The sequence below is a fragment of the Bos taurus genome, chromosome 21 (genome assembly GCF_002263795.3).
Source record: "Bos taurus isolate L1 Dominette 01449 registration number 42190680 breed Hereford chromosome 21, ARS-UCD2.0, whole genome shotgun sequence".
NCBI lineage: Eukaryota > Metazoa > Chordata > Mammalia > Artiodactyla > Bovidae > Bos > Bos taurus.
This window is the reverse complement of record NC_037348.1, coordinates 33351178-33377602: the sequence shown is the minus strand read 5'-3', so window position 1 is coordinate 33377602 and position 26425 is coordinate 33351178. Positions and strand designations below refer to the sequence as shown.

Below are 26425 nucleotides of genomic sequence, written 5' to 3'. Positions count from 1 at the left end.
AGAGGTTAAAGCATCTGCCTCCAATGTGGGAGACCCAGGTTCGATCCCTGGGTTGGGAAGATCCCCTGGAGAAGGAAATGGTAACCCACTCCAGTATTCTTGCTTGGAGAATCCCATGGATGGAGAAGCCTGGTAGGCTACAGTCCATGGGGTCGCAAAGAGTCGGACACGACAGAGAGTTCACCTTCACACCTAACACAGGTAGGCTCACACTGAGTATTATCTCACGGGTAAAGGGCTACAAGTAGACTATAGCAGGGGAAAGCCATTGATCCTTTTCTCTCAGATTTATGTCAGGGGCATGAACAGTAGTTCAACAAGCTTGCTCATCCTGCCACTCACTCAACCACCTATTGGGTAGGACCCAGGAAACTGCATTTTTATGGAGCTCTCGCAAGTGATAACCTCACCAATCCTTAGATGTGCAATGAGGAACTCAAGCATAACTTCTGAGTTTACACAGCTATTGGGCTACAGTCTCTTCAAAGAAGTGACAGTTCAAAGCTACCTCCTCCAAATCTTTTATCATTAATTCTGTTTCCTACATATTTCACCAAACCCCAACCACTAATTTCCCAGATTTCACATGTCTCTCTTTACCTATTATGCTTGCCTGCATCCAAAGAAAGGTTTGGCTTAATTTTTATTATATAATTCAGCTCTTGATTAAGGTAAAAACGCAAGGAAATTTTGTTGGAAAATCAGGAGATGGAACCGTAAAGGTCTGAGTTCTTGCTGTGGCAGATTAATTTTCCTGTGCCTCAGTTTTTCTCTTCTGTCAATACTTCTGTCAAAAGTTTGGTTTGAGGGTGCATGAAATAATATCTAGAAAGCACTTTGAAAAGTACCTGGAACAGGGTTAACCAGTAAATGCCTGCTGCTGTCACTCTTATTAAGAACACCCCAGGCCAGAATGGCTCCAACTGGGCAGGTATCACTGGCCGACAGAAAGTAACTACACAGCATGGGGAGTGGTCCTATGTGGACAATGCTTCTGGTTCTGCTCTAAGAGAGAGATGCAAATGACTCAAGATCTTCCCACAGAGGTACCAGTATATCCACATGTATGGGGTATCCCTGAGAGAATGACCCCTCTGGTATGCTGCAGACTTGAGGACCTATAACAGGAGGTCCCATCTGGGAGAATCAGTCACCAGCTCTGTCAGAAACCCTTCTAGTCTTCTACATACATCATGGGGCTCAAAATCAACTAGCTGGAACCTAAGAACTGTCCATACTTTGAAAAGAACATTTTAAAACTAATTTCCAAACACAAAACATGCTGTAAAGAGGTCAAAGGCTTTGTGAGCGAACCAACTAGAGCTGCAGTTCTAGAGCTGGACCTGCTAATAAGCCTTAGCTTCACTGTGACACTCTCTGTAACCCCTGGGACTTTACCTTCCTCATCAACACAGAAACAGAAGGGAGGGGGAATAACATCTCACTGGACTGTTGTGAGGTTTAAATGAAGTATGGGACTGGGGGAAGCACCAAGCATGGAAACTGGAACTTGGCAAGCGGTCAACTGGTGCTGGTTCCCCTTGTCTGCCCAGAGCTGGGCCATGGCCTGGGGCAAGGTGGACAGCTCTCAGAACTGAAAGGCTCTAAGTCTTGGGTTGCTCCCTGCCTCCCCATCCCTCCCAGACCAGCTCTTGGAGCCCCTCCTCACCTTCCCAGCCCCAGACTGCTACTAAATTGATGAAGCTAAAAGGATTTGATCACGTCGGTATATTTATATGTAAATACAAAACTGTATCGCTGTAAGATATTGAATATGAACATTACAATTATTTTCTGAATCTGACTCAGTCTATTGACGTTAAATACAAAATGAAAAGATTGTAAAAATAAGAATATATACATTCAAAGAGCTTATTACAGTATAAAATTATTGAGGTCTGATCAGCTGCCAACCTCATCTGTGATGGGGAAAAAATTTTAGGGGCTCCTGGGGTTTTCTTGGGAACGTGGAATGCTGGGGATTCTTGGCCCCATCCCTGGCATAATGGGCTTGGTAGGCTGGGAGCAGACAGAGACAGGTAGGGTGAATAGGGGGGAAAACGGTGAGTGTAGGGGACTGTTTCACCCAGACAGGGGTTAAGCTTTTTATTGACACAGAACCCACCAAGCCTGAGCTCCAGGGTCTGGGAGGCTAGTAGGCAGGGAAGAGATGGGCATCTGAGTAGACAGGGCCAAGTTGCATAAGAAAAAGAACCTTCCAGCAAGAGAGAAAGGGGCCCCAGCTCAATCTTTCAGGGAGGGAGCCTCAGAGTATGGAGTTTCCTTTCTCTCACACCTGGGCTCCCTCTCTTTCCTTCTAAGACTTCGTACCGATTGCTTTTGGCTCTCGCTGCTCAGTGAATTCATCTCTGCCCAGATCCCCATCCCTGAGGAAGAGGGAGAGGGAACAGACAGTCTGGAATCACAGTGGAGGTCTACTCCCAAAATTGGCAAAGTAAACAGAGAAAACTCATTAGATAAGGGCAATCCATGCTGAATTAAACCAGTGTCACCACAAACCAGTATTCCTGGTTCCAACAGGCAGCATCCTGGAGAGAGAGAAGTCATTATGTAAGGATGAGGGCCTGTGGCAGGAGCACGGAGAGTGGATGTGTGTGTCCTCCTCTTCTACCACTCTGTGGTCTGAAAACAGGAGACATGATCCCCCAACCCCAGCTAGTCCAGGATAAACAGTAGAACCAAGAAGCAAGGAGTCCTGAACTGCAACAAGAAGCCCCAGGAACTTCTACAAAGGAGTATCTCTGTGTATATGTATTTATAGAATACGACCATATTATCACATACAATATATATTATATACACACGTACATATGGACTCATACACATAAGTGCACATACACACACGCACACACACAGAATGACAGAAAAGACTGGAATACACGCCCTAGGTATAAACGTGCTTGGCACTCGGGACGTTCTCTAGAATATGTAACTTGGTCAAGCTCTCTGGGAAGGAGGTGGATGCTCACCAAACCTCCCCACCAAATCCTAGCAAAGGGAAGGAATGGAAGGAATGGAAACAGATCTTGAGAAGGAGAATGGCATTGGGAAAGGGGGAGGGAGGTTCCTTCCCCACTTACCTCGGGGCCCCTGGCAAATATCGATAGCCACAATTTGGTTTTAATAAGGCACAGTTCGATAGCAGGTGCTAGGAATTAAGAACACATTGCTGCTGGCCCTTTCCAGAGGCAATTTCACCACATCTATCTAGCCAAAGGGAAAGGCTGCCTTGCGTGCACGCGTGCGCCGGGAGACACAAGAAAGAGGTTGGTCCATGGCTTCAGCGTAACTGATGGCAACCTACAGGCTCAGCAGTGTCCAGGGTAGTTTAAGGATGGCTGGCCAGCAGACAGGAGGCTCGTGGGACAGTTACTGACCCTCCATGGCCAGGAGGTTGTGGCTGGGGGGCACCATGCCCTCCCTCTCTGCAAACTCCAGGATTGCCTTGTAGCAGAAATAGTACTGCTCAGGGGTCTGGATGCTGAAGGCCCTCTGGGTCCTCATGCGGGACACTGTCTGGAACACATTAAGGGTGCCAAGCTCCTCCAGCTGTGCCAGGCAGATGTCCAGTGAGCAGAAGGTACCTGAAGGAAGGAAGGAAGTGGTCACACCTGATCTACCTCTCCTCTTTTCCTCCCTCTACCAAATGACCCAGGCAGGACTGGATGAATGAATTCAATGGCAAGGTGCCTCATGGCAGGTGGCCAGTTGGCCTTAGGCCTGAGAAGACTCAGGAGGAGTCTCAGGGAGTGCAGAAGGCCAGAGAAATGAGAAGGCCTCTTGTCTCCCAGGGCATCTGAGGGTAATAGGATCAGTAGGTGGGAAGCAGGACTTCTACTTCAATCCCAGACACAGAGAATGACAGCACTCCCATACCTGCCCTGCTTCCATACCTGGGCCCCAATTTTCAGACTACAACTTCTCCACAGAGACCTAACACAAACCTATTCTTCCTGACTTTCCCCCAAAGGAACCTCTGAGCTAGAAGGCCAGCAGTCCCTGCAATCTTCATCCCCTTAAGGCAAAAGCTGCTAACTGGTTCCAGAATGGAGAGCACGGCCCAGGGTGGGACCTCCCCGGGCAGAGGGATGGGAAGAGAGCAACAGCCCAGATCAGCTCTCTGGGACACCCAGTGACTGTGATGGGATCAGAAGATAATCATGTTGATGGGCTGTATAACGCATCAACCCCTAGAGGACCTGGCTCATGAACTGTACATTCTGGCCAGTACACCTAGCACTAGGAATACTAAGAGGACATTAAAGAGGAATTGTTTTCATGGCAATTCACCACCAGCGGATCAAAGACTCACATTCTGGCGACTAAGAGCTCTGTTATTCCTCCCCCACCCTTAGCACCATTGGACGCTCCAAGAGCTGCACCCAGTGCAGTACCTGTCCGGCCGATGCCCGCACTGCAGTGGACCACAATGGGCGGCTCAGGGCACTGCCCTTTGGTGCGTGCTCCCATGCTGCTGACGGCCAACCTCTGCTGGTTCCTGACGGCTCTCAAGAAATCAATGAGGGAGGCTGCCGAGGAAGGGACACCATAATCTGGCCAGCTCAGGAACTGAAAGTGGGTCACCTGGCGTTTCTGCCGTTCCTTGGATGGAAAAAGAAGCAAAAGTTAATGAGGTCATTGCTCTGTGCCCCTGACTACCTTTGGCTTTTCCAGATTCTCAGCCCTCTGGAGTTCCCTCCATCAAGGTTGTAACACTCTCAACTTTCTCCACAACTGCTTCTCTGCAAACCCAAAGGGAAGATTAACTGTCTGGAGAGGGCAGAATTCCTATGTTAAACGATCCAGACTTCATACGTTATAGAAAGCTTCATCCCTAAGTAAAGCCACTACGTGTTGAGACAATATGGCTATTTTGGCTCTGAGCTGAATATCCTAATCCTGCTTCCAGAAGAATGGAAGCCACTTCTAAGCTCTCTGGAATCCTGCCTATTCCCTTTGGAGATTTTCTTTATAGTAAACATTTTCTCCCAGTTTTAAGACAGTGAGAAAATAAAATTTACCTCTATGTTGTGAATTTCTAGGGTTGTTTTCTTATAATGGGTCATATTCTCCACGCCTAGATTGGTCACGGTGAGGAAGCCAAATCGGATCCGAGAGTCTTTTTCTAAAGGCCAGTATTGGCCACACTTTCTCCTGCCGCCCTCCTCAAAGCTGAAGACACAGAGAGAAAAATAAGCCTCCATCCTTCTTCTCCACAGCAGTAACCTTGCTTGCCCATGAACCTGCTGTACCCCTAGGCAGAAATGTCATCTCTTGCACTGCTTCTGTCTATTTATCCCCTTGCTTTTTGGCAGAAAAAGAAAACCTTCCTTCTAGACAACAGCTAAATTTTCCGCATGTACCCATTAAGCAAACATTTACTGAGCACCAGTTACATCCATTTGGTCCCTTTCCTGATACCTCTTGGTACTCCGCACATACCTGGCATAAATACTGGGTGGACAAAGAAAGACAGTAGAGAAAATATGGTGGGCCAGACTGAACCCTGCCCTGTACCTCAGCTACTGTGCATTCTGTTCCCCAGTGAGAGCCCTTGGTGGACAGAGGACTGGGAAAGGCATGGTTCCTGGAATGCCACAGAAGGTTTATGTAAAGGCCTCAAGTCAGCCCTCACTACTCTTCAGTGGCTCCAAAGTGCGCCACGGGGGCACTTCCTCCACTACCTCCTCTCCAAGTCAAAGGCGGCTTGTAACAATGCCATGAGGAAGGGATCTAAGCAAACATTCTCATGAATTTTTTTCTCCTCATCCAAAATGGGTTATAATAATCATAATAATAATGATACTAATGAAATAGTAGTTCCTGAATTTTGGCAGATATGTACAACAAAATTTCAAAACTATTCCTTTCATCAAGAGCTTCCTGCAGACCTATTACGTGTTACATGTCCTTTTGGTAAGTTCACCTCTAGGTGCAACCATGGAAAAGGCGATGGCACCCCACTCCCGTACTCTTGCCTGGAGAATCCCATGGACAGAGGAGCCTGGTAGGCTGCAGTCCATGGGGTCGAGAAGAGTCAGACACGACTGAGCGACTTCCCTTTCACTTTTCACTTTCGTGCTTTGGAGAAGGAAATGGCAACCCACTCCAGTGTTCTTGCCTGGAGAATCCCAGGGACGGGGAGCCTGGTGGGCTGCTGTCTATGGGGTCACACAGAGTCGGACACGACTGAAGCGACTTAGCAGCAGCAGCAGCAGGTGCAAATATGAACCAGAAGAAAACTGGTCCAAAGTAGCAGGGAAAGGGAGAACTATGCTGCTGCTAAGTCACTTCAGTCGTGTCTGACCCTGTGAGACCCCATAGACGGCAGCCCACCAGGCTCCCCTGTCCCTGGGATTCTCCAGGCAAGAACACTGGAGTGGGTTGCCATTTCCTTCTTCAATGCATGAAAGTGAAAAGTGAAAGGGAAGTCGCTCAGTCATGTCCGACTCTTCGCGACCCCATGGACTGCAGCCCACCACGCTCCTCCGTCCATGGGATTTTCCAGGCAGGAGTACTGGAGTGGGGTGCCGTCACCTTCTCCCAGGGAGAACTATGGGGAACTGGTAATTCAGAAGCCAGGAAGACAGCTGACCTTTATAAGCAGGAAGGAGGCTGGAAGTGGCCTGCCCCATGTGTTTCCCAGTGCTTCCTCTAGTAAGTAGTTAAGGCCAGGACCTAAGGATAGGCTATACCTCACACAACGTCACCAGAGCCAAGGATTAAAGCTCTGACACGTTAGATCTACCAACTTCCACCATACCCTGGCTCTGTTAACCCTGGGCCAGCTAAGGAAAAGCTCAAACTCTTTGCTTTCCTAACCCTCCCTGTTTCTAAGAGCTAAACTCCCCTCTATAATCACCCATGCTTGGGGGTTGGGGGGTGGGTAGAAAAGAAGGGCAATCGGTAGGAAAGGGATGAACTCACCGGGTGGTCATGACAATCACCAAGACTTTTTGCTCCCATACCATAAGCCAGAAATCTCGGTAGGTATTCTCCAAAGGGCCTACAATGTAAGAACAAAACAAGGAACATAACCCTGGCAAGCACTTCTTTCCTCCTCAGGCTCTTCTGTTTTTTCCTAGATACTAACTCCAAAGCACATATGCTGGCTCCCTGCCTTTTTGACTACATCCCTGCTATTCAGGGAGGGGCTTGGGCAAGAAGCACCAGCATCATACGGGAGAGTGTCAGAAATGCACACTCTGCATTTGAACAAAATTCCCAGGTAAAGCTGTAGGTAGGCTACCACTTAAGAAGCACTGTTTTATAGCCTCTTATAGCCTCATCGTCAGGGCCTCAGCTACCACATCCAGCCTGACAGTGTCACCTGTGTACATGTCTCCAGCTGTTTTCACCCCGTCTAAGCCTTATAATCACCAGCTGCCTACCTAACCATTCCCCTCCCATGTGCCATCACCCGATATCCTCAGACCCTGGATGTCTGCAATCCAGTGTCCTTCAAAGTTAGTCTTCTCTCTATACTTTCTCAACTCTGTTAACAGTAGTGCATTCTTAAATCATTCCATTTCAAAAAGTTGGAAATTCCAACTCTGACTCACTCATTTCTTTCATCTCCCAGAAGTAGCCACAAGTCCTAGATTATTTTTGCCTTTGGAATTTTTTGATTTTTATCTTTTTGTCTTCCTACCAAAATTCACTGTCACAAGGACTACATCATTTTTTTTCTAAGTTCCTATAATATCATTTTGGTTTACTTTTCTCAATAGGAATTTCTCTTCCAGTCTCTTCTGGATACCTCTGCCAGTTTTGCTTCATCACAATATAGACACACATGCTCACTTCTGACTTTTTTCATGCTCTCTGTTTCACCTCTACTGCCACTGACTTTCTACCCATTTTTTCTTCCCCCTTCTAGTTTTTTTGAGATATAGTCAGCCTGCAGCACTGTGTAAGTTTAAGGTATAGGAAGCATAACGATTTGACTTAAGTATATCATGACATGATTACCACAGAAAGTTTAGTGAACACCCATCATTTCACATAGATACAAAATTTAAAAAGAAAAAAAAAAACCCACTTTTTTCCTCATCATGAGGACTCAGGTTTTATTTTAACTTTGAGGTATAACACACAGCAGTGTTAATTACATTTATCACACTGCACATTGCATCCCCAGTACTTATTCAGCCTATACTGAATTTGTACCTCTGACTGTCTTCATCCAGTTTCCCCCTCCCCCAACCCCTGCCCCTCTAATCACAAATATGATCTCTTTTCCTATGAGTTTGTTTGTTTTGAAGTATAACTGGCCTACAACACTATGTTAGCTCCCAGTGCACAAGATGCTGATTCAGTATTCCTATGCACTGCAAAATGATCACCATGCCGCCCATTTTCAAGTGCTGCATGCATGCACGCTAAGTCGCTTGAGTCATGTCTGACTCTGTGCGACCCTATGGACTGTAGCCCGCCAGGCTCCTCTGTCCATGGGATTCTCCAGGCAAGAATACTGGAGTGGGTTGCCATGTCCTTCTCCATTCAAGTACTGCCTCTTCCCTAAATCTTTCTTTTAACATCACATTCTTTGTAGGGCTCCCTCTCCTCTCAGTTCTCGATGGCACAGCTGGATCAAAACAGCTTAACCATTTGATGTACATGGTCTTACATCAGGCATTTTACTTTGTGAGAAGCAATCATATCTCAGCCAAACATGGTGCTGAGGGCAAGGGCCGTGTCATCAACTTCCCCTTTTAGAGTTAGAACCTGTACAGGGCTGGGCACGCAGCAGGAACTTTGAAGATGCTTCAGAGCCAATAACTCCCTTTCAATCAAGTGAGTAATGGCTCAGGATAATTCCTTATACTTTTCCAGTGCCTTTTCCGCCTTTGCTTTCAAGGAAGCAGGGCAGAGCCACGGGTTGATTTGGTCCTGGAAGTCTGCTAATTTTACTGCCATTTTTGCTCAAGTCTGTTAGGAAGCACAAACATTTTATGATACTAGAATTCCCTCTATGCAGAAGGGGACACTGCCAGAAGCATGTGAAGTCTTGAAAACAAGCTAAATGTTTAACAAGAGAGGATGTTAAATTATGGCATACCCCAAATTTTAGCAGTCCATAAAGGTGATACTGTAAGATCTGTATTTTTGCTATGGAAAGGTATTCACAAGATAACCATCAAAAGAAAAAAGAAATAATGTATAGAAAACGCCTGTTTTTTTAGGTATTTTATATGTCCACATCTATTTGTATGCACAGAATGAGGTTTAGAAGGAGATGCTGCAAAATGCCAGCACTTTCTCTGAGTCTCAGGGTTATGAGTGATTTTCATCTTCCTTTTCCACAACGGACATGGCATTACTATAGCATGCATGTCAAGAAGATAATAAAAACAGCCTTTCCCTACCTCTGACTCTTAGCCTTGTTTGCATCTCACTATTCTGCATCACAGTAGCTCTCACAGACTTTATTTTCTACATTTAAACCACGGGCAAAGCTGGTGTTGCCACACAGAGCACCTGACAATACCACTCAAGACTCAGGCTGGACAGAGAAGGGTCATAATTTCCTCAGAAGCATAAGAGAGAGATTTAGAAGGGAAAGTTATGCTTCCCCAGATTAGATTCTTTAACAGTAGACATCTCTAAAGAAACAAAGTCAGCAGTTTATGCAGATGTGGGTGAAACAATCCACTAACCTGGCTTGTCTGTTTGAATCAAGCAGACATGTGCTCAAATCCTGGCTCTGCCACTTACTAGCTGTGTGATCCAAGGTCACTTAACCTTTTTGAGCTTCAGTTTGTTCATGGATTTATAAACCTTCCTTGCAGAGTCTCTATAATAATTAGATGGCAATTATATATCTATTATATTTAAAATAGATACTTTTATAAATAACAGTAGAACTATTATGAATAAAAATCAGAACACGGAATATAGCCAAGAAGGTTAACCAGATATATCAAACCAACCCATTTTCCAGTCCTAACAGTGCTGATGCCTTCTAAGTGATCAGTGCTGAACTCTCTCATACTTCTGGATGAGTTTCCTCTCCCAGACAGGGCCTTCAGAGCCAGCCTAAAGGATCCAATCCCTGCATAGCTAACAACTCTAGGAAGTGCATTTGCCGTCTAAACCAGAGAAAGGAGCACTCTGAGACCCCTAGAGCCAAACTTTACCCTCCAGAAGCCCACTCATGCCACAGATACCCTCCTCAACAAAGACATCTCCTTACTCTCAGGCAGATCACATCCTATTCTATACGTGCCAAAAATCTTTCCTGATAGTTCTCTTACTTCTTCCTAAGGTCTTAAAGGATGCTTTCTGGAGGTAGTAGTCCCCCCTAAGGAAAAGTAAGACTGTGACCATCAGACCAGTTAATAATGTACCAAAAATCCAAAGGACCTTTTCCTTTTTATTCTCCCTCAATTTCTATTTTGAAAAATTTGAAACCTACAGAAAGTAAAAAAAAAAAAAAAAAAATAACCACAGCACAATGTATGCATACATTCTTTAGCTTGAAGGCTATCATTTTTAGCTATTATTTTACAAAGCCTTCTCTATATATACACAACACATATTTTCTTTTTTACTATTTAAAAATGTGTTTCAGACATTATGACATTTCACTCCTAAATACCTGAACACGTATTTAGAAGAACATTCTCCATAGAACAATATCATTATCACACTGCAGCAATTACACATTAATACAACAATACTATCTAATATACAGTCTCCAACTGTGCCAATATTTTGTCCTTAAAAATTATTTTTCCAAATTGAGTTATGGATGACACACTGCCTTTGGTTATCAGTGACTCTTTAGTGTCCTTTAATCCCTCCCCCACTTTTTTTTCCCCAGGGCATTAACTTGAAAAAATCTAAGCCAGTTCTCCAGCAATGTTCCACAATCTGGATTTCTCAGGTTTGTTTCTCATGATCCGATTGATTCACTTAAAAACTGGCAACATACAACAAAGGTTACATTGTGTAGTTCTCATTGTATCAGAATAGGAGGCATATATCTGTTTCTCCATTATTGGTGATACTAAGTGTGATCGCTTGATTAAGGAGGTACCAGCCAGATCTCTTGCTGGCCATACTCCACAATGGTCAACGGCCCTTAAATCCATATGATGGCCTCTCTTATCCTCCTATGTTATGATTTCTTACCACTCTCTTTGAAGGAAACCTGGTATTCTTGAGATGGCAGAGAACAAGTCATTAATAGTACTAGGGCCCACAAGAGCATTAATAGAAACTCCATCTGAAATCCTCCTAGAGCCCAATACTTCACTGTCAGACTTAGCAAAGACTATCCATGTTAGAGGCTGGTGTACTCTGTAATGGTACACAGACCAGCGAAAGTCTCTTAAGCCAGCAACACCCATTCACAGGCTGAATTCTATCTCTGGGAAGTCCACTGCCATCCCTTTATGTCCTACTTGACATAAAGACAATCTCACTAGCCAGTCAATTCTGATGTCCATTCCCCTGGGTCTGCAACACTAAGACTCAATCCAAAAACTTGTAGAAATGTTGTGTGTTCAAATCTCTAGTTTATCTCTATGCAGTGAGTTTCCAGGCACATTTGATAAAGAAACTCTACACCTCTCATCTGCCTTCTTCAAGAACCCTCAATCTTTATGAAAGACCAAGATCTAGAGAAGGGAAAAGCTACCCACTCCAGTATTCTGGCCTAGAGAATTCCATGGACTATACAGTCCATGGGGTCGCAAAGAGTCAGACACGACTGAGTGACTTTCACTTTCACAAGATCTAAAGGCTGCAACATCACCACAAGTTACCATTTCCTTTAAAAATTATGCTATCCCCTGGTGCAAACAATCACAGGTAGATGATACAAAACCAATTTGTGAATGGCAGACTAACTTACCTTGTGTACCAATGTAAGCATTCTTCTGCTTGTAGCCATCCATGAAACTGGCATTGATGTAATCTGTCTAATGATAAAAAGGAAATATCATTGCAATTGTGTGGAATATACCAATTGGGTACGAAAATGATGTACTAGGTACATAAAACTCAAGGTATGGATTTTCTCTTCTTGTCAGGCAGTGAAGAAGTGAAAGGACCAATTCAAAACCTCACCTGCACAAATGTTACTGAAACAACTGGATATCCACATGCAGAAAAATCAAGCCTACCCTCTTACAGCATACACAAAAGCCTAACTCCAGGGAACTCCCTGGCAGTCCAGTGCTTAGAACTCTGAGCTGTCATTGCTGTGGGCATGGTTCAGTCCCTGGTCAAGGAATTAAGGTTCTGCAGGCTACACAGCACAGCCAAAACAAAACCTAACTCCAAATGGATTGCAGACCTAACATAAGAGCTAAAACTATAAAACTCGTAGAAGAAAACATAGTAATAAATGTTTGTGACCTTGGGTTAGGCAAAGCCTCCTTAGATACGACATCAAAAACACAAGCAACAGAAGAAAAACACAGATAAATCGAACTACAGTAAAATAGAAAACTTTTGTGCTTCAAAGGACACCATCAAGAAAGTGAAAAAACAACCCACAGAATGCACACATTTTATAAGGGATTTGTAGCTAGACTATATAAAGAATTCTCACAAATAAACAGTAAAAAGACAATTCAATTTTAAAATGGGCAAAGAATCAGAATAGCCATTTCGCCAAGAGAATATACAAATGGACAATGTGTACCTGAAAAGTTGCTCAACATCATTAGTTATCAGAGAAATGCAAATCAAATCCACAATGAGATACCACTTCACACCCACTAGAATCGCTACAGGTCAAAGATAATAACGAATATTGGCAAAGATGTGAAGAAACTGGAATCCTCATACATCACTAGTGGTAATATAAAATGGTGCAGTCACTTTAGAAAACAGTCTGACATTTCCTCAAAAGGTTAAAGCTACCATATGACCTGGCAATTCTAAACCCTAGGGAAATGAAAACATAGATCTACATAAAAAAAACTCATATACAAATATTCATAGCAGCATCATTCATAGTAGCCAAAAAATAGAAACAACTCAATTGTTTATCAGCTAATGGAATGGATAAATAAAATGTGGTGTAGGGATTTCCCTGGTGGTCCAGTGGTTAAGAATTCAGCTGCCAATGTAGGGGACCATGGGTTCGATCCCTGGTCTGGAAAGCTCCCACATGCCATGGGACAACTAAGTCCATGTGCCACAACCACTGAGCCCATGCTCCGCAACCAGAGAAACCACTGCAGCGAGAAGCCTGTGCACGGCAACTAGAGAGTAGCCCCTGCCTGCTGAAACTAGAGAAAGCCTGAGTGCAGCAACAAAGACCAGCACAACCAAAAATAAACAAATGAATAAATATTTTATAAAATGTGTATACACACACACACACACAATGGAATATTATTCAGCAATAAAAAAGAAATACTGATACATACTACAATATGAATGAACCTTGAAAACGTGCTAAGTGAGAGAAACCAGACATAAAGGGTCACATATTGCATGACTCTACGTAAGATGTCCACAAAAGGCCAAAAGAGTACACAAAGAGCAGATGTCCTTGGGGGAAATGGGGAGTGACTACCAAGGTGAGTTTCTTTTTTAGGTGATAAAAATGTTCTAAAGTTGATTGTGGTGACAGTTGCACAACTCAGAATATATTAAAAACCAATGATTTGTACATTTTAAAAGAGTGAACCGTATGGTGTGTGTATTATATCTCAGAAAAGCCGCTATTAAAAAAAAAAAAAAAAAGTCCCTTAGGACTACAGCACTGCAGCTCAAAACCAAACTCAGAAGGGAGGCAAGCCAAGCAACCTGAGCAGGAACATCCTGTCCACGTGGTGACACACAAAAGGCAAAGTGTGACTGGAGAAGGAAGAAAGTTACACCTCACACCTAGGACCATCAACAGCATGGGCCAAACACCCAGGCTCTGTTACTGCCTAAATTGACACAAAGCAAAAGCCACACACCTTCAGAAGAATCTCAATGAACAGTTCATGATGCACTCTCTTCTGCGGGCCTTCTCCCACCTCCCAATGTCCTCCGTCTATTTACATCATTAGCCATCAGGAAAATTAAATAGGCTTAAATTTTTATTGTTTTTATTCTACCTCCTCACAAGATCTCTGTCAACACTATTTAGTCCAAACTGATAAAAAAGCCAAACGGATGCAGCTACAGCCTCAAGTCACAATATAACTAGTTGAGAGTATCTAGCAGCTAGGATGGATGGATATTAGAGGATATGAAGGGTTACAGGGCAAAAGTAAAGATGTTTCAACAAGAAACTAGGGAAAATTCATACTCCACTCCAGTCTAAAGAGATCAAAACGACTCCCCATCAACCCTTTCGCCACTGGTTCCAACACTTGGAGAATAGTCTGAGCTGTCAGTACCCCCACAGCCACCCTCAGAAAACATCTCTGAGGAATTCCCTGAGTGGTCCAGTGATTAGGACCTAGGTCTTTCACTGATGTGAGCCGGGTTCAATCCCTGATCAGGGAACTAAGATCATGTAAGCTGCATGGCTCAACCACAAAAAGAAAACATCTCTATCTCACGGTCAAACCCATGTTATTTGGAGGCATGTCCATTAGATAGTCAGTCTACCAACTTATCCTCCCACTGATTATTTAGTCGAGTTTCCTGCTCTTTTCTTCTCCCACAGCAACTGGTAGTGACCTCATACTATTAATACTAGTGCTCTACCCTGATTAGGACACCTTCACTAAGCTAATGAAACACGCAGTGGACTCAGCAAGCAAAAAGTCACATTCACCCCAACCAGGCCTCTTAATCCAGGCCTCACCCACAGTCAGCCAAAGCCCATCCTCTGTTCTGCCTGGCACACTCAGATGGGACCCTAAAGGGCCCATGTGAGAAGGCATAGAAAAGTACAAATGATTTAGCTGGTACATGTCAATCAACACTATTGTATAAGTAATATATAAGCTGTCACACTTGGAGTTACCTTCATGCTTTGAAAAGAAATGGCACTTCTTTAAAGGGGACTTATTTCTTTATAACTAAGGATACCAGTTTTTAGCATCCTTGTCTCTGAGAGCACTGGGAATTAAAACCAGCAATTTCAGAAGAATCATTAGATATTAAAAACTGAAAACGACCTCAGAGATAAAGTGCAGACTTGGGGGCAAACTGAAACAGCAGGAAGAACCAAAGCAGCACACACATTATGTTATGGGCCAGGTGCAATAGAAACATAATTCCAGGTATATATAAACCTGCTAAACAATTCACTAACAAACCTGAATCCTCCACTTACTGTGGAAAAAAGCCTCTACCAATATTTGTAGTATGGAGAGGGAGTATTAACTCAAGTGATGATCTTCAGATTAATTACACGATGACTAGAATAGTCTCCTGGTACACTGGGGTGGGTTCACTCACTCACTCACAAATAATTTACTGAATGTCTGATACATGATAGGCACTGTTCTAGGTCTTAGAGACAGAGCAGTCAACAAGACAGATGCGTTCAGATATCTCTGACTCTAGAGCCTCAATTCAACAAAGACAAAACTCAGTAATACTGATGAATTTGCCTTCAATCAGGCAGACTCTCAGCTAATACCACTGCACAAAAACCCTCTGTAAGGACCCTAGACAGGGTTATGAATTCAGTTTATGAATTGAAACAGTAGGATCAAAGAGATTAAAACCATGATCCCACGGTCCTGATTCATATATCATATATGCCCAAATATAAAGCAATCATCTTCCTAAGAATTATCCTCCAGAAACAAGAGGAGGGATATAACAAGTCCTTATACTGTGTGTGATGTTAAGGGGCACTATTTAAACTCCTTTAACTGTGAACAGGAAGCTCAATCAATGCTGTTTTTTGATGTATATAGAGGTCACCAGACAGAACTGTTGTATCAGAAGGAAAAAAAAGGAAATATAACACCTATTTAATTGCTGACCTCAAAATTCTAAGTTTTGGATGTCGCTGTAATCAAGTCATACTAAAGAGGACTTTAAAAAGAAGTAAGTGATTATGCTTTAGAGGATGCATGAGATACAGAATGAAAGAAAAGAAAAAACTGTGCTAATGTTATAGATTTTTTTTCTGATTTAGGATAAATTTTCCAGTGACAATATACTTAAAAAAAGAAATAAAAAGATGTGTTCTGGAAAACCGTGTTAGATTGACTCAAAAAGTAGCTCAAATAAGGACAGATGTATGTGAAGAGTCTGAATAACATTTTCACTAAATATCCCTACTAAACATATATGATTTTTAATATGTACAGATATGATTGAATCAATACTAAATAATATAGGCATTTGACCAATTCATCTCTTTTGTGCTCAGGTGCTCAGTCATGTCCGACTCTTTGCGACCCCATGGACTGTAGCCCACCAGGCTCCTCTGTCCATAGGGATTCTCCAGGCAACAATACTGAAGTGGGTTGCCATGCCCTCCTCCAGGGGATCTTCCCAACCCAGGGATCAAACACAGGTCTCCCGCATTCAGGCAGATTCTTTACCATCTGAGCCACCAGGGAAGTCCATGCATACACTAGTTGTCTAAAATTTTTGTCAGATCTTCTAGATGGAAAAATCAGAGGTCACTTATAATGAGTCCTCTGGTATTGATGCAATATATAACCTCACACCAGTAAGGTAGATGACATGTCTATGACTTTATAACTAAAGAGTAAAAGGAGAAATAATTTATTGAGTACCTACAGTAATATACCAGACTTTGGGCTATCAGCATGTACATCAAGTATTTCATTTAATTTCCACTTAATACTGTGAGATGGGCATAAAAGGACTTTCATATGGTAACAGACTAGTATGTAGTCTAAAACTCAAACTCTCTCTCTCTGGCTTAGAGTTCATGTTCTTTCTACTACAGTATTAGTAAGCTTCACTTTGGAAGAGGCTTACATTTCCCCCAGTGCTTCTGAAAGACATTTATCTTTCTACCTGAGTGTGGCCGCTTCGTTTTGTCAGCTTCACTCTAGTTTGGTCCAGGCAGGGTACATCCCCATAGCGGTTCTTCTCTAGGTTTCCTGGAGACCTGAAAGAGATGAAACGAACTGAAATAAAGAAACAACTACAAGAGTTGAAAATGGATGACAACGGGAGTGGAACTGAGGGTAAGGCGGGAGACTGCTATTTGTCATTCATTACTTTTTTTCTTTGGTATTATTTGATTCTGAAAAAGTCATCTGCATATATATTGATTAAAAGCAAAAAAGTTTTTACAAAGACCACACACATAAACTAATAGTCTATATTATTTATGGGTATGAATGTATATGTAAGGATATAAACATAATGATCTGGAAGGAAACATACCACATGACTACTTCTGAGTGAGAATTGATGGTGACGATTAGAAGAGATTTCAACTTTACAATTAACTCTTTCTTTTATATAAAAAGATAAAGCAAATACAACAAAATACTAAAAACTGCCAGTTATTAATTCTTGATGGTAAGAAATAGTTGTTAGTAAGGTTATACTCTTAGAGGAATCTTCCCACACAAAGAAACCCAGCTGATATTTTAAAAAGTTCCAAGAACAATTTAACAGAAGAAGGAATACTCTTTCCGACCAATGGTGCTGGAACAATTAGATATCTATAGGGAAAAAATTTGAACACCAAACTAAACCTTACACAAAAAATTAATTCAAAATGGATCACAGATTTAAGTTAAATGTAAAACATAAACTATAAAAATTTAAGGGAAAAAAGTAGAAAAATCTTTGGATTCTAAGGCAAAGCAATGTGTTCTTAGGCTTGACATCAAGAGTATGAGCCATAGAGGAAAAAATGATTAAAGGAACTTCATCAAAATAAACTTCTGCTTCACAAGAGAACCAGAAAAGAAAAAAAGAAAGAAAAGCTACAGACTGAAAGAAAATATTTTCAAACTATGCATCCAACAAAGAACCAGTACCTAGAACATAAAGAACTCTCAAGTATCAAGAGTTTAAAAAAAAAAAAAATCCAAATAGAAAATGGGCAAAAGACGTTTTTACAAAGAGGATATACAGATGGCAAATAAGTACATGAAAAAATGTTCAATAACATTAGCTAGTAGAAAAATGTAAATTAAGACCACAATTTTAATTTTAACTTAGAGGTATCACTACATACCTATCAGAACAGCCAAAATAAAAAAAAAAAAAAGTGACAACACTGAACACTGGTGAGGATGCAAAGAAAATGGATCACTCTGGGACTTCCCTGGTAGTCCAGTGGCTAAGACTCCGAGCTCCCAGCGCAGGTGGCCCGGGTTTGGTCCCTGGTCAGGGAACTGAAGCCCACATGCTGCAACTAAGAATCCCATATGCCACAATGACGGTCAGAGACCCAGCAGAGTCAACAAAAGAACTAATACATATTTTAAAAAAAGAAACAGCCCATTCATATATTGCTGGGGGGAAATGCAGAAGAATATAGCCACTCTGGAAAACAGCTGGACAGTTTTTCATAAAACTAAACACTTAATTAACATATAACCTAGCAATTCCACCCTTAGCCATTTATCCCAGAGAAACAGAAACTTATTTTTACACAAAACCTAGACATGAATGTTCACAGCAGCTTTACTCGTAATAGCTAGAACTGGAAACAACCCAGATGTCCTTCAACAGGTAAGTGGTTAACTGGTTAACAGTTTACACTGTGGTTCATTCATATCATGGAATATTATTCAGCAATAAAAAGGAACAAACTTGATACAAATAACAACTTGGGTGAAACTCCAGAGAATTATACTGAGTGAAAAAAGGCAATCCCAAAAGTCTATATACAGTATGATTCCATCTATATAATAACATTCTTGAGATGACAAAATCATAGTAATGGAAAACTGATTAGTAGTTACAGGGGTGGGGGATGGGGAGGGACAGAATGGAGAGGTATATGGCTATGGAATTCTGTATCTTGACTGTGCTTTTGTATACACAAACCTACCTGAGTGATAAAAATTGCAAAGAACTAAATACACAAACACACAAACAAAAACTGGGGAAATCTGAATAAGATTGGTGGACCTGCAGTGTGGGAGACCTGGGTTCAATCCCTGGGTTGGGAAGATCTCCAACCCTAACCCACTCCACTATTCTGGCCTGGAGAATTCCACGGACTGTACAGTCCATGGGGTTGCAAAGAGTCAGACATGACTGAGCAACTTTCACTTACTTACTTATCAATATCCCAGTTGTGATACTATACAAAGCTTCTGGAAAATGTTACCATGGGATAGGTGTGGAAAGGGTATACATGATCTTTGAATCTATAATTTTCTCATAATAAAAATTAAATTTTTATTTATTAAAAAAATCCTTTGAAAGAATGAGGGGAAAAAAAAGGTAAAGTCTCACAGTCCGTGGGCATCCTGGACCGCAGTGAATACTCTTGATACCTACTTCTTAAACTAGAATTCCAAGGAAAACAGTTTGTTGTGTGTAAGTAGTTCTACTGGAACTGGGGGTGAGACACAGGCCTGAAGATGTTGAGCGTTCTGGTTTCCAGCTCCTGAAGTAGGATGTTTTCATTCATTCAATAAATAAAGAGGCAAGACTGGGAATCCTTCCATAACATCGGGATATATTCTCTGATTATAACATGATAGCTGACTTGGAGATGCAAAGAGGACAATCCAAACACACATTTTTAATGTGGTGAAGGGGAACCATGGTAGAAATGACACCTTAAGGCCCCTTCAGTAGAAGCACCAGAGCAGAGTCAGGAATTCCCAGAACAAGGGTACACCCTCTGCTCTGGCTGGGAAAAGGACTGGACACATATAGGGGTCTAGAACCGGTAGGGAAGAACATTCTCCCCACATGATACATGTTCTGCTTTCTCTCTTTTTCCCTTATTTTTCTTTGCATTCTTGTTTTATTGATTTTTTTTTTTCTCAATTGCTTCTTCTCTCTTACCTTCCTTATCTGTTTCCTAACTGGTTATTTTTCTCTTTCTTTTTCCTTCTCTCTCTTTCCTCACTCTTTGCATATTTTTTTTTTACAGCACACTGACTAAGCTGGAGAGGAATTACAAGGGGAGAGAGGTACTCACAGATCCCTAAAACATTTAAGCTATAAAATAATCAGTGGATATCAGCGAGTCTAACATAAAATATTACAAACAGGAAAACTGAGGTACAGAGTAGGGAAATAACTTGGGTAAGTCACAGAGGATATTTTTGGCTAAGCTGGAACTTGAGCCTAAGACCCACTGGAGACAGCTTCCTTAATTTTTAACAAACAGATCTCAAAACTTGGAGGAAAAGAAGTTTTTGCTGCAGCCAATGAAAACATGTTAGGATAAATGACAGCAGCAGTAAGAGAAATGATCAGTGCTCTACTGCCAACAAGAGTTATCAAGTAGTTACAAACCAGTTATAGAATTTAGGTAGAAGGAAAATCCCACAGGCTAAATTCCTAAGAGGCAACTCTTCTCTCTTACTGACTGTGTGTTATTTTAAATGGACCAGTACTCCTCCTCAGAAAGTAATGTAACACCATAAATGCTCTAGGCAGAAGCTGCCCAAAAGCAAGGACCAGAGATCACACTTAGAACAAGAATCAACAGCCTACCTTTTGGGCCTCTACTTTTTTTTTTCCCTAAAAGCACTTGCATATCAGGAACACATCAAAAAATGCATCCTTTAGTACACAGTTTCTCCATTGTTACCAAAGACCTTCAGAAACTTCACAGCGTATGCTGCTGGCAACAAGCGCCAACAGGTGCCTCTTTCTGGATGAGAGAAATGATGATCTAAGTGAAAGTGGTGCTCCTTAACCTAAGGAAGAGCCTCTCTTAAGGATGTGAGGTGTGGAAGGTGTACTAACACGTGTCACAAGCATCTTGGAAAGTGATTGCTGGCCCAAACCTTTCCTACTTACATGGAACAGTGGAAAGTACCAACTGGGTTCTCACGACGGATGTCTTCGTACTCCTCGTATATACCCCGCTTCTGCCTGGTGCTAACATAGTCCATCAACTCCTGGATGGTCATGGCTTGGGGGTCTGGGACATGCACTGAGTCCCAGTCTAAGGCCGGAGGGAGGGAGAACAGGATGATCTCATCGAAGGGATCTGGGTGGCCATTCATCTGGGATAGAAACTGGAAATTCCAAGTGGCGAGGTCAATTTTGACATATCCACCCAGGTTTTCCGGGAGGCACTCTCTGGGCAGGTGCTGGGTGACCTCAGACGTCTTCAATATCTGAATCTGGAAAGTAAGAGAGAACCACGTGAGTCTGTGGGGAGGGAGGGGCATACAGACAGTGAAGGTAAAGAACCAAAGTACTTCAGAGAATGAGATGAGATTGGCTTGAAACATGTGGTATACTTAGAAAAGACGTAAATGCAGTTTCATCTGTTTAACATTGAAATCCTAGGAATTTCCCAGGAAAGGTTTGATTTTCCACAATGTATACCAAATTCATTCCTGGAATTAAGGGCCCTGTTATAAACATAAAGGTAGGTATAGAGAACCAAGGCTTTATACTATATACAAGGCTTTCCAGTTCCATCTCACATGGGTCCTGGCCTTTTTGACTACCAAGAATGCATAGAAAGTGGTGGTTTCTGTCAACCCCATACTAAGGTAACCAATTCTAAGCTAACTTGTCCTTTACTCACAGCTTGGTATGGATGTTCTCAAAAATAGATTTCTAAATGAGAGCAAGATAAGACTAGCCACCCAGAGGCAGGGAAGCCCAGGAAAAATGCTAGAGAACTATAATACTCAATTCCTCTCTTTGCTGCCATAGTGGACACAGCCATATTGGAGCAAATTAGCCTAGTTCGTTCCTTTTGAAATCTGTGTGGAATGGGATGTTTGCCTTGCTTGCTGCTGCTGCTTCCTGGAATGCTGTCTTTTTCTCTATGGCCTCTTCAAGGACCAGCTTATGGCTCACCTCTTTTGTGAAGCCTTCCCTGACTGTCTGAGGCAATATTCTCCTCTGTGTTCCCGTCGAGCCACAGTCCTCTGAACATGTCTTGTCCCCTTTCACAACCATGAACTCCACAGGAGTAACGGCTATGGCACTCCAGTTTTAATTCCTAAGGCTCAGCACCTGAACTGTAAAGGTGCTCAATATATTTTGAGCTTATACATGCATGTATATACACTTGTATAAAATTCAAGTGTTAAGAACTCACCCAAGGAGTCCTCTCAAAGAGTCACCTGGGAGAGTACCTCTCCTACTCTGGGGTCACTAAGTCCCTAAGCTTCTACAAAACCAACTGTCTTTAGTTTTTTCCCTCCAACCCAAGTTGCCTCAGCTACAAAGATCTGAATTGTTAGTATTCATATAATCTCATATTCTTTTTAAAAAAAAATCCTCTGACAATATTTTACATTATTATCTTATTCTAGTATATCAATGTTTCCTATACCCTTTCTTTTAAGGGTAAGAAATGAATGAGTGAATGACTAAAACCATAATCTTTGTGTCATGGAATATTCGGGGAATGATAATAGAATTAAGATGATATTAGACAACACTTTTGAAGTTAGGAAGCAACAAGCTGTTTTATGAGAAAATGCCAGGAGTAAAAAGAGTCTGAGATTTTCCTTTACCACCCTGGTGGTCAAAGGGACCGAGTGATACTTCCAGTTGAACAAAATCAAATACCAGCTCAACTGATGTAATTATATTAGAAGCTGTACAAATCTAAATTTGGGAAGTGGTAGCTATCTCTAAGTTACGCATGGGACACATTTCTTCGATACTAGCTGCATGCAAGGTTCTATATCGAGGGGAAGTGCCCAAATTATGTCAAGGTACAAACTTCAAGGAACTTGTAGTACCAGTCAAAAAGGCAGCTTGTACAGAGCTGAGTAAAGAATAAAGCAGAAAATGTAAGTGAACACACTAACAGAAAGGAAGAGAGACAAGCCAGGAAGGCTTTTGAAGGTAGAGAATTAACTGGCAAGTTTCAACAGCAGAGATGGAACTGTACCTATCCAACCTCCAAATAATAAAGTTAGCTTGCCTTACCCTCTCCCGAACTTTATCCTTCAGAAGGAGGCTGATGATGGAATAGGGCACTCGGAACCATATGGGTGCTCCCACAATCAGCACTTTCTTCAAACGAGCTGGAAAAGCTCCCTGTGGAGAATACATGTGTGTGTTAGTCACTCAGTCGTGTCTGACTCTCTGTGACCCCATGGACTACAGCCTGCCAGGCTCCTCTGTCCACAGAATTCTCTCAGCAGAAATACTGGAGTGGGTTGCCATTCCCTTCTCCAGGGGATCTTCCTAACCCAGGGATCAAACCCGGGTCTCCTGCACTGCAGGCAGATTACCGTCTGAGCCACCAGGGAAGCCCTGTGGAGAACACATACAAGGATTTAATACACCAATTAGGGCACTTCAACAGTGCCTAGTGGGACCTTTGATTGTTTAAATCCAAAATTTAGGTTTTCTGCTCTTTTCACCATTCTTACCCAGCAGGGGGAGTCTACAGCCTAATTCAGATTTCACTTAGTGGCTAGAGAAAAAGTAGTTAAAAAGAAAGAAATGAAAGCAACCTAAAAGTCCATCAACAGAGGAATGGATAAAGATGTGGTACATGTATACAATGGAATATCACTCGGCCATTAAAAAGAACAAAACAATGCCATTTGCAGCAACATGGGTGGACCAAGAGACTCTCATACTGAGTGAGCCAAAGACAAATATACCACTTATATGTGGAATCTTAAAAAAAAAAAGGGTACAAAGGAACTTATTCCCAAAACCGAAGTAGAGCCACAGATATAGAAAACAAACTAATGGTTACTAGGGGGTAAGGGTGGGGGAGGGATAAATTGGGAGGTTGGGATTGACATAAACACAATCCTATATATAAAACATGTAACTGATTCACTTTGCTGTACACCTGAAACTAACACAGCATTATAAGTCAACTACAGTTCAATAAAGTTCAAAAAAAGAAATTAAAAGCTGGTTTACCGTTCAAAGTAATCATATTATGGAGACATAGATGGGGGCAAAAGTGCAGCCTGGGACACCTAAGAATTATAGGTGAGTATGCTGGAATCCACACATTGAAATGCATGAGCTTTGAGTTATTTGATCTGGATCCATTTAATGCCTGAGAACGACTTCAGAACTTTTGGTTACATTAGTAAGTAAGATATACCCTAAAGATTCTCAAGTCTCCCTGCAGATCTGAAAGAGGAATCTCAAAGGAAACAGATGAGTATCTCCTTACCTTTTTTTTCTGGGATTATATTCCCTTGATCAAGTGAGTTCTCTATGATTTTTATTGTCAGTACAACACCACATTTTCAAAGAAACTCTTATTTGTAAAACAAATAAACAAACTAAAAAAGTAATAATATTATGTTCTTGTCAATATAAGCTTTATAGATCAAAACTACTCTGACTTTTCTTGTCAGCATAAATGTATACATCCTTACGTTTTAATTATTAAAACTTTAAGGAACAATTAGATCACAAATAAAATGAACATGAAACATTTCTCATAATCTTTCCTTTATATTGATATCTGTGTGTTTATAATCATTTTTGACTCATCTCTTCATCTATTTATATATTCATTCATTCAGTCAAACAATATGATCTCCTGGGCATGAAGACAAATGAGGTCTAAAAGAAAGGAGACACCCTGATCTGCACAAGGCATAGAACTAAATATTATTTCTTTTTAAGCCACAGCTCTTTGTTTCATTTAGTTTCTCAACACTCCAGTCCTGCTCATAGGCAGGGATAATGAGTAATACTGTACTTCTCCTGGGAAGAAATTATTCCCAGCTTTATAATAGTATTTTAAAGTACTGTAATAGCATTTTAAAATATGAAAGATAAATATGAGAAAATCAGCCACCCTATAAATACTAATCACCAGAAAAGTATAATGGTAAAAAGACTCTGGTTTATAATAGTATTTGTACACAAAAGCACCATCTCTCTCCCTGTATGATACTGGTCTTACAAAAAAGATGATTTATCCTTGGAGTTTACTATGTTTATACATATATACATGTACATTTTTTAGCCTAAGAATATACATCATAAGAAACATGTAAGACACGTAGTTTTTAAATTTTATTGAAAGACATAACAAAAGACTTTAAAAAATCCATAAAACAAAGCATTCCTGGACAGGTGAAGATGAGGCTGTAAAGTCAATTCTCCTTAAACTAATTCATTATATCCAAATTAAATTCTAAAGTGTCTTATCTACCAGAACTTGACTGAATGACTCTAATGTTCATCTAATCAAAAGATGATGATTTTTTAAAAGCATTTTCTCAACAGATTTATAATTTTGAAAAAGTGATTACCTCTGTGGAATGGCACTGGGGTGTATGAAGGAGGGGTTAGAGACTTTTCCTTGAATTACCTTTTTTGTTTGTTTTTATAATTTAAAAAAAGGTATAAAGTTTGTTTTTAGTATGCATGTTATATACCAGTAAAAATTTAAGTAAAAGCACACAAAAGTGCATGTAAAAGAACAAAAGTGTAAAAATAGAACAATTTTTAGAAATAAAAGAATATAGGGAAGCTTATCCTATAAACTGTTAAACTTCATTATAAGGCTACAATAAATGTAAAAAGTGAGTATGTTGGTCTGGATGCCTAGATCAATAGAACAGGGAGTCTAGAAATAGACACACTTACCATATGGAAATTTAGTATAAGATAAAGGTGTTATCCGAAGTAAGTAGGGAAAAAAGTGTATTAGTTAACAAATATCACCAAGACAGTTATTTGAAAACAAATTATTTTGTCCATAATATTATGTACTATGCATATTATTAAATGTAAAATATGTAATACAGTATATTAAAACTGTAATGAAAAATTGAGAAAACATAGTACTATATGACGAGACATAGTCATATTGAGCAAATTATAAACTGCAAAAATGCTGGTAACACATACTTAATAATATTCCTAATATTCTTAATAACAAATCTTGCAAATTAATGAGACAAACACTTCAACAGAAAAATGGGTAGAATATATAAGCAGAAAAAATTTTTTAAAGAAACACTGATGTTAAATGTGAAAATAAGTTAAAGTTCATCAGTAATAAAAAAACACCAAATAAAGACATGAATATAATTAAAATCCAAATAATAAATGATGATGAGAATCTAGCAAACAAGGATGTTGATGGGAGTATAAATCTGAACTAAGGTTTTAGAGGACTATTTGGCAATATTTAGCAAATTTTAAATGTGCCTACCTTTTGACCATAAATATCTGCTTATAGAAATTTATCCTGAGGAAATAATTCACCAAATATACAAAAATAAATGTAAAACAATGTTCACTGAAACCTTTATAACAACATAAAAAAATAGAATAAACTTCATTTTTTCTGCTTGGTATATCAACAACAGGAACACTTTTTGCAAGGGACTTCTCTGGTGTTCCCAGTGGTTAAGAATCTGCCTGACAATGCAGG

The 26425-nt window shown here is 41.0% G+C and overlaps 1 protein-coding gene across 4 annotated transcripts in view; it reads right to left on the bottom strand.

The window, feature by feature from the left end:
- Window positions 1–1713: 1713 nt before the first annotated feature.
- The window catches only part of PTPN9 (protein tyrosine phosphatase non-receptor type 9), a 70122-nt gene continuing 45410 nt past the window's right edge, over window positions 1714–26425 (bottom strand). For all 4 annotated transcript variants that reach the window (NM_001192054.3, XM_010817049.4, XM_059878963.1 and 1 more), the window contains exons 6-13: window positions 22981–23091; window positions 20875–21203; window positions 16936–17029; window positions 11882–11948; window positions 6949–7027; window positions 5043–5193; window positions 4416–4623; window positions 1714–3605 (exon numbers count right to left, since the gene is read on the bottom strand). In NM_001192054.3, coding sequence (NP_001178983.2) covers window positions 3391–3605; window positions 4416–4623; window positions 5043–5193; window positions 6949–7027; window positions 11882–11948; window positions 16936–17029; window positions 20875–21203; window positions 22981–23091 — 1254 coding nt within the window. In that variant the 3' untranslated portion in view covers window positions 1714–3390. The remainder of the gene's footprint in view (window positions 3606–4415; window positions 4624–5042; window positions 5194–6948; window positions 7028–11881; window positions 11949–16935; window positions 17030–20874; window positions 21204–22980; window positions 23092–26425) is intronic.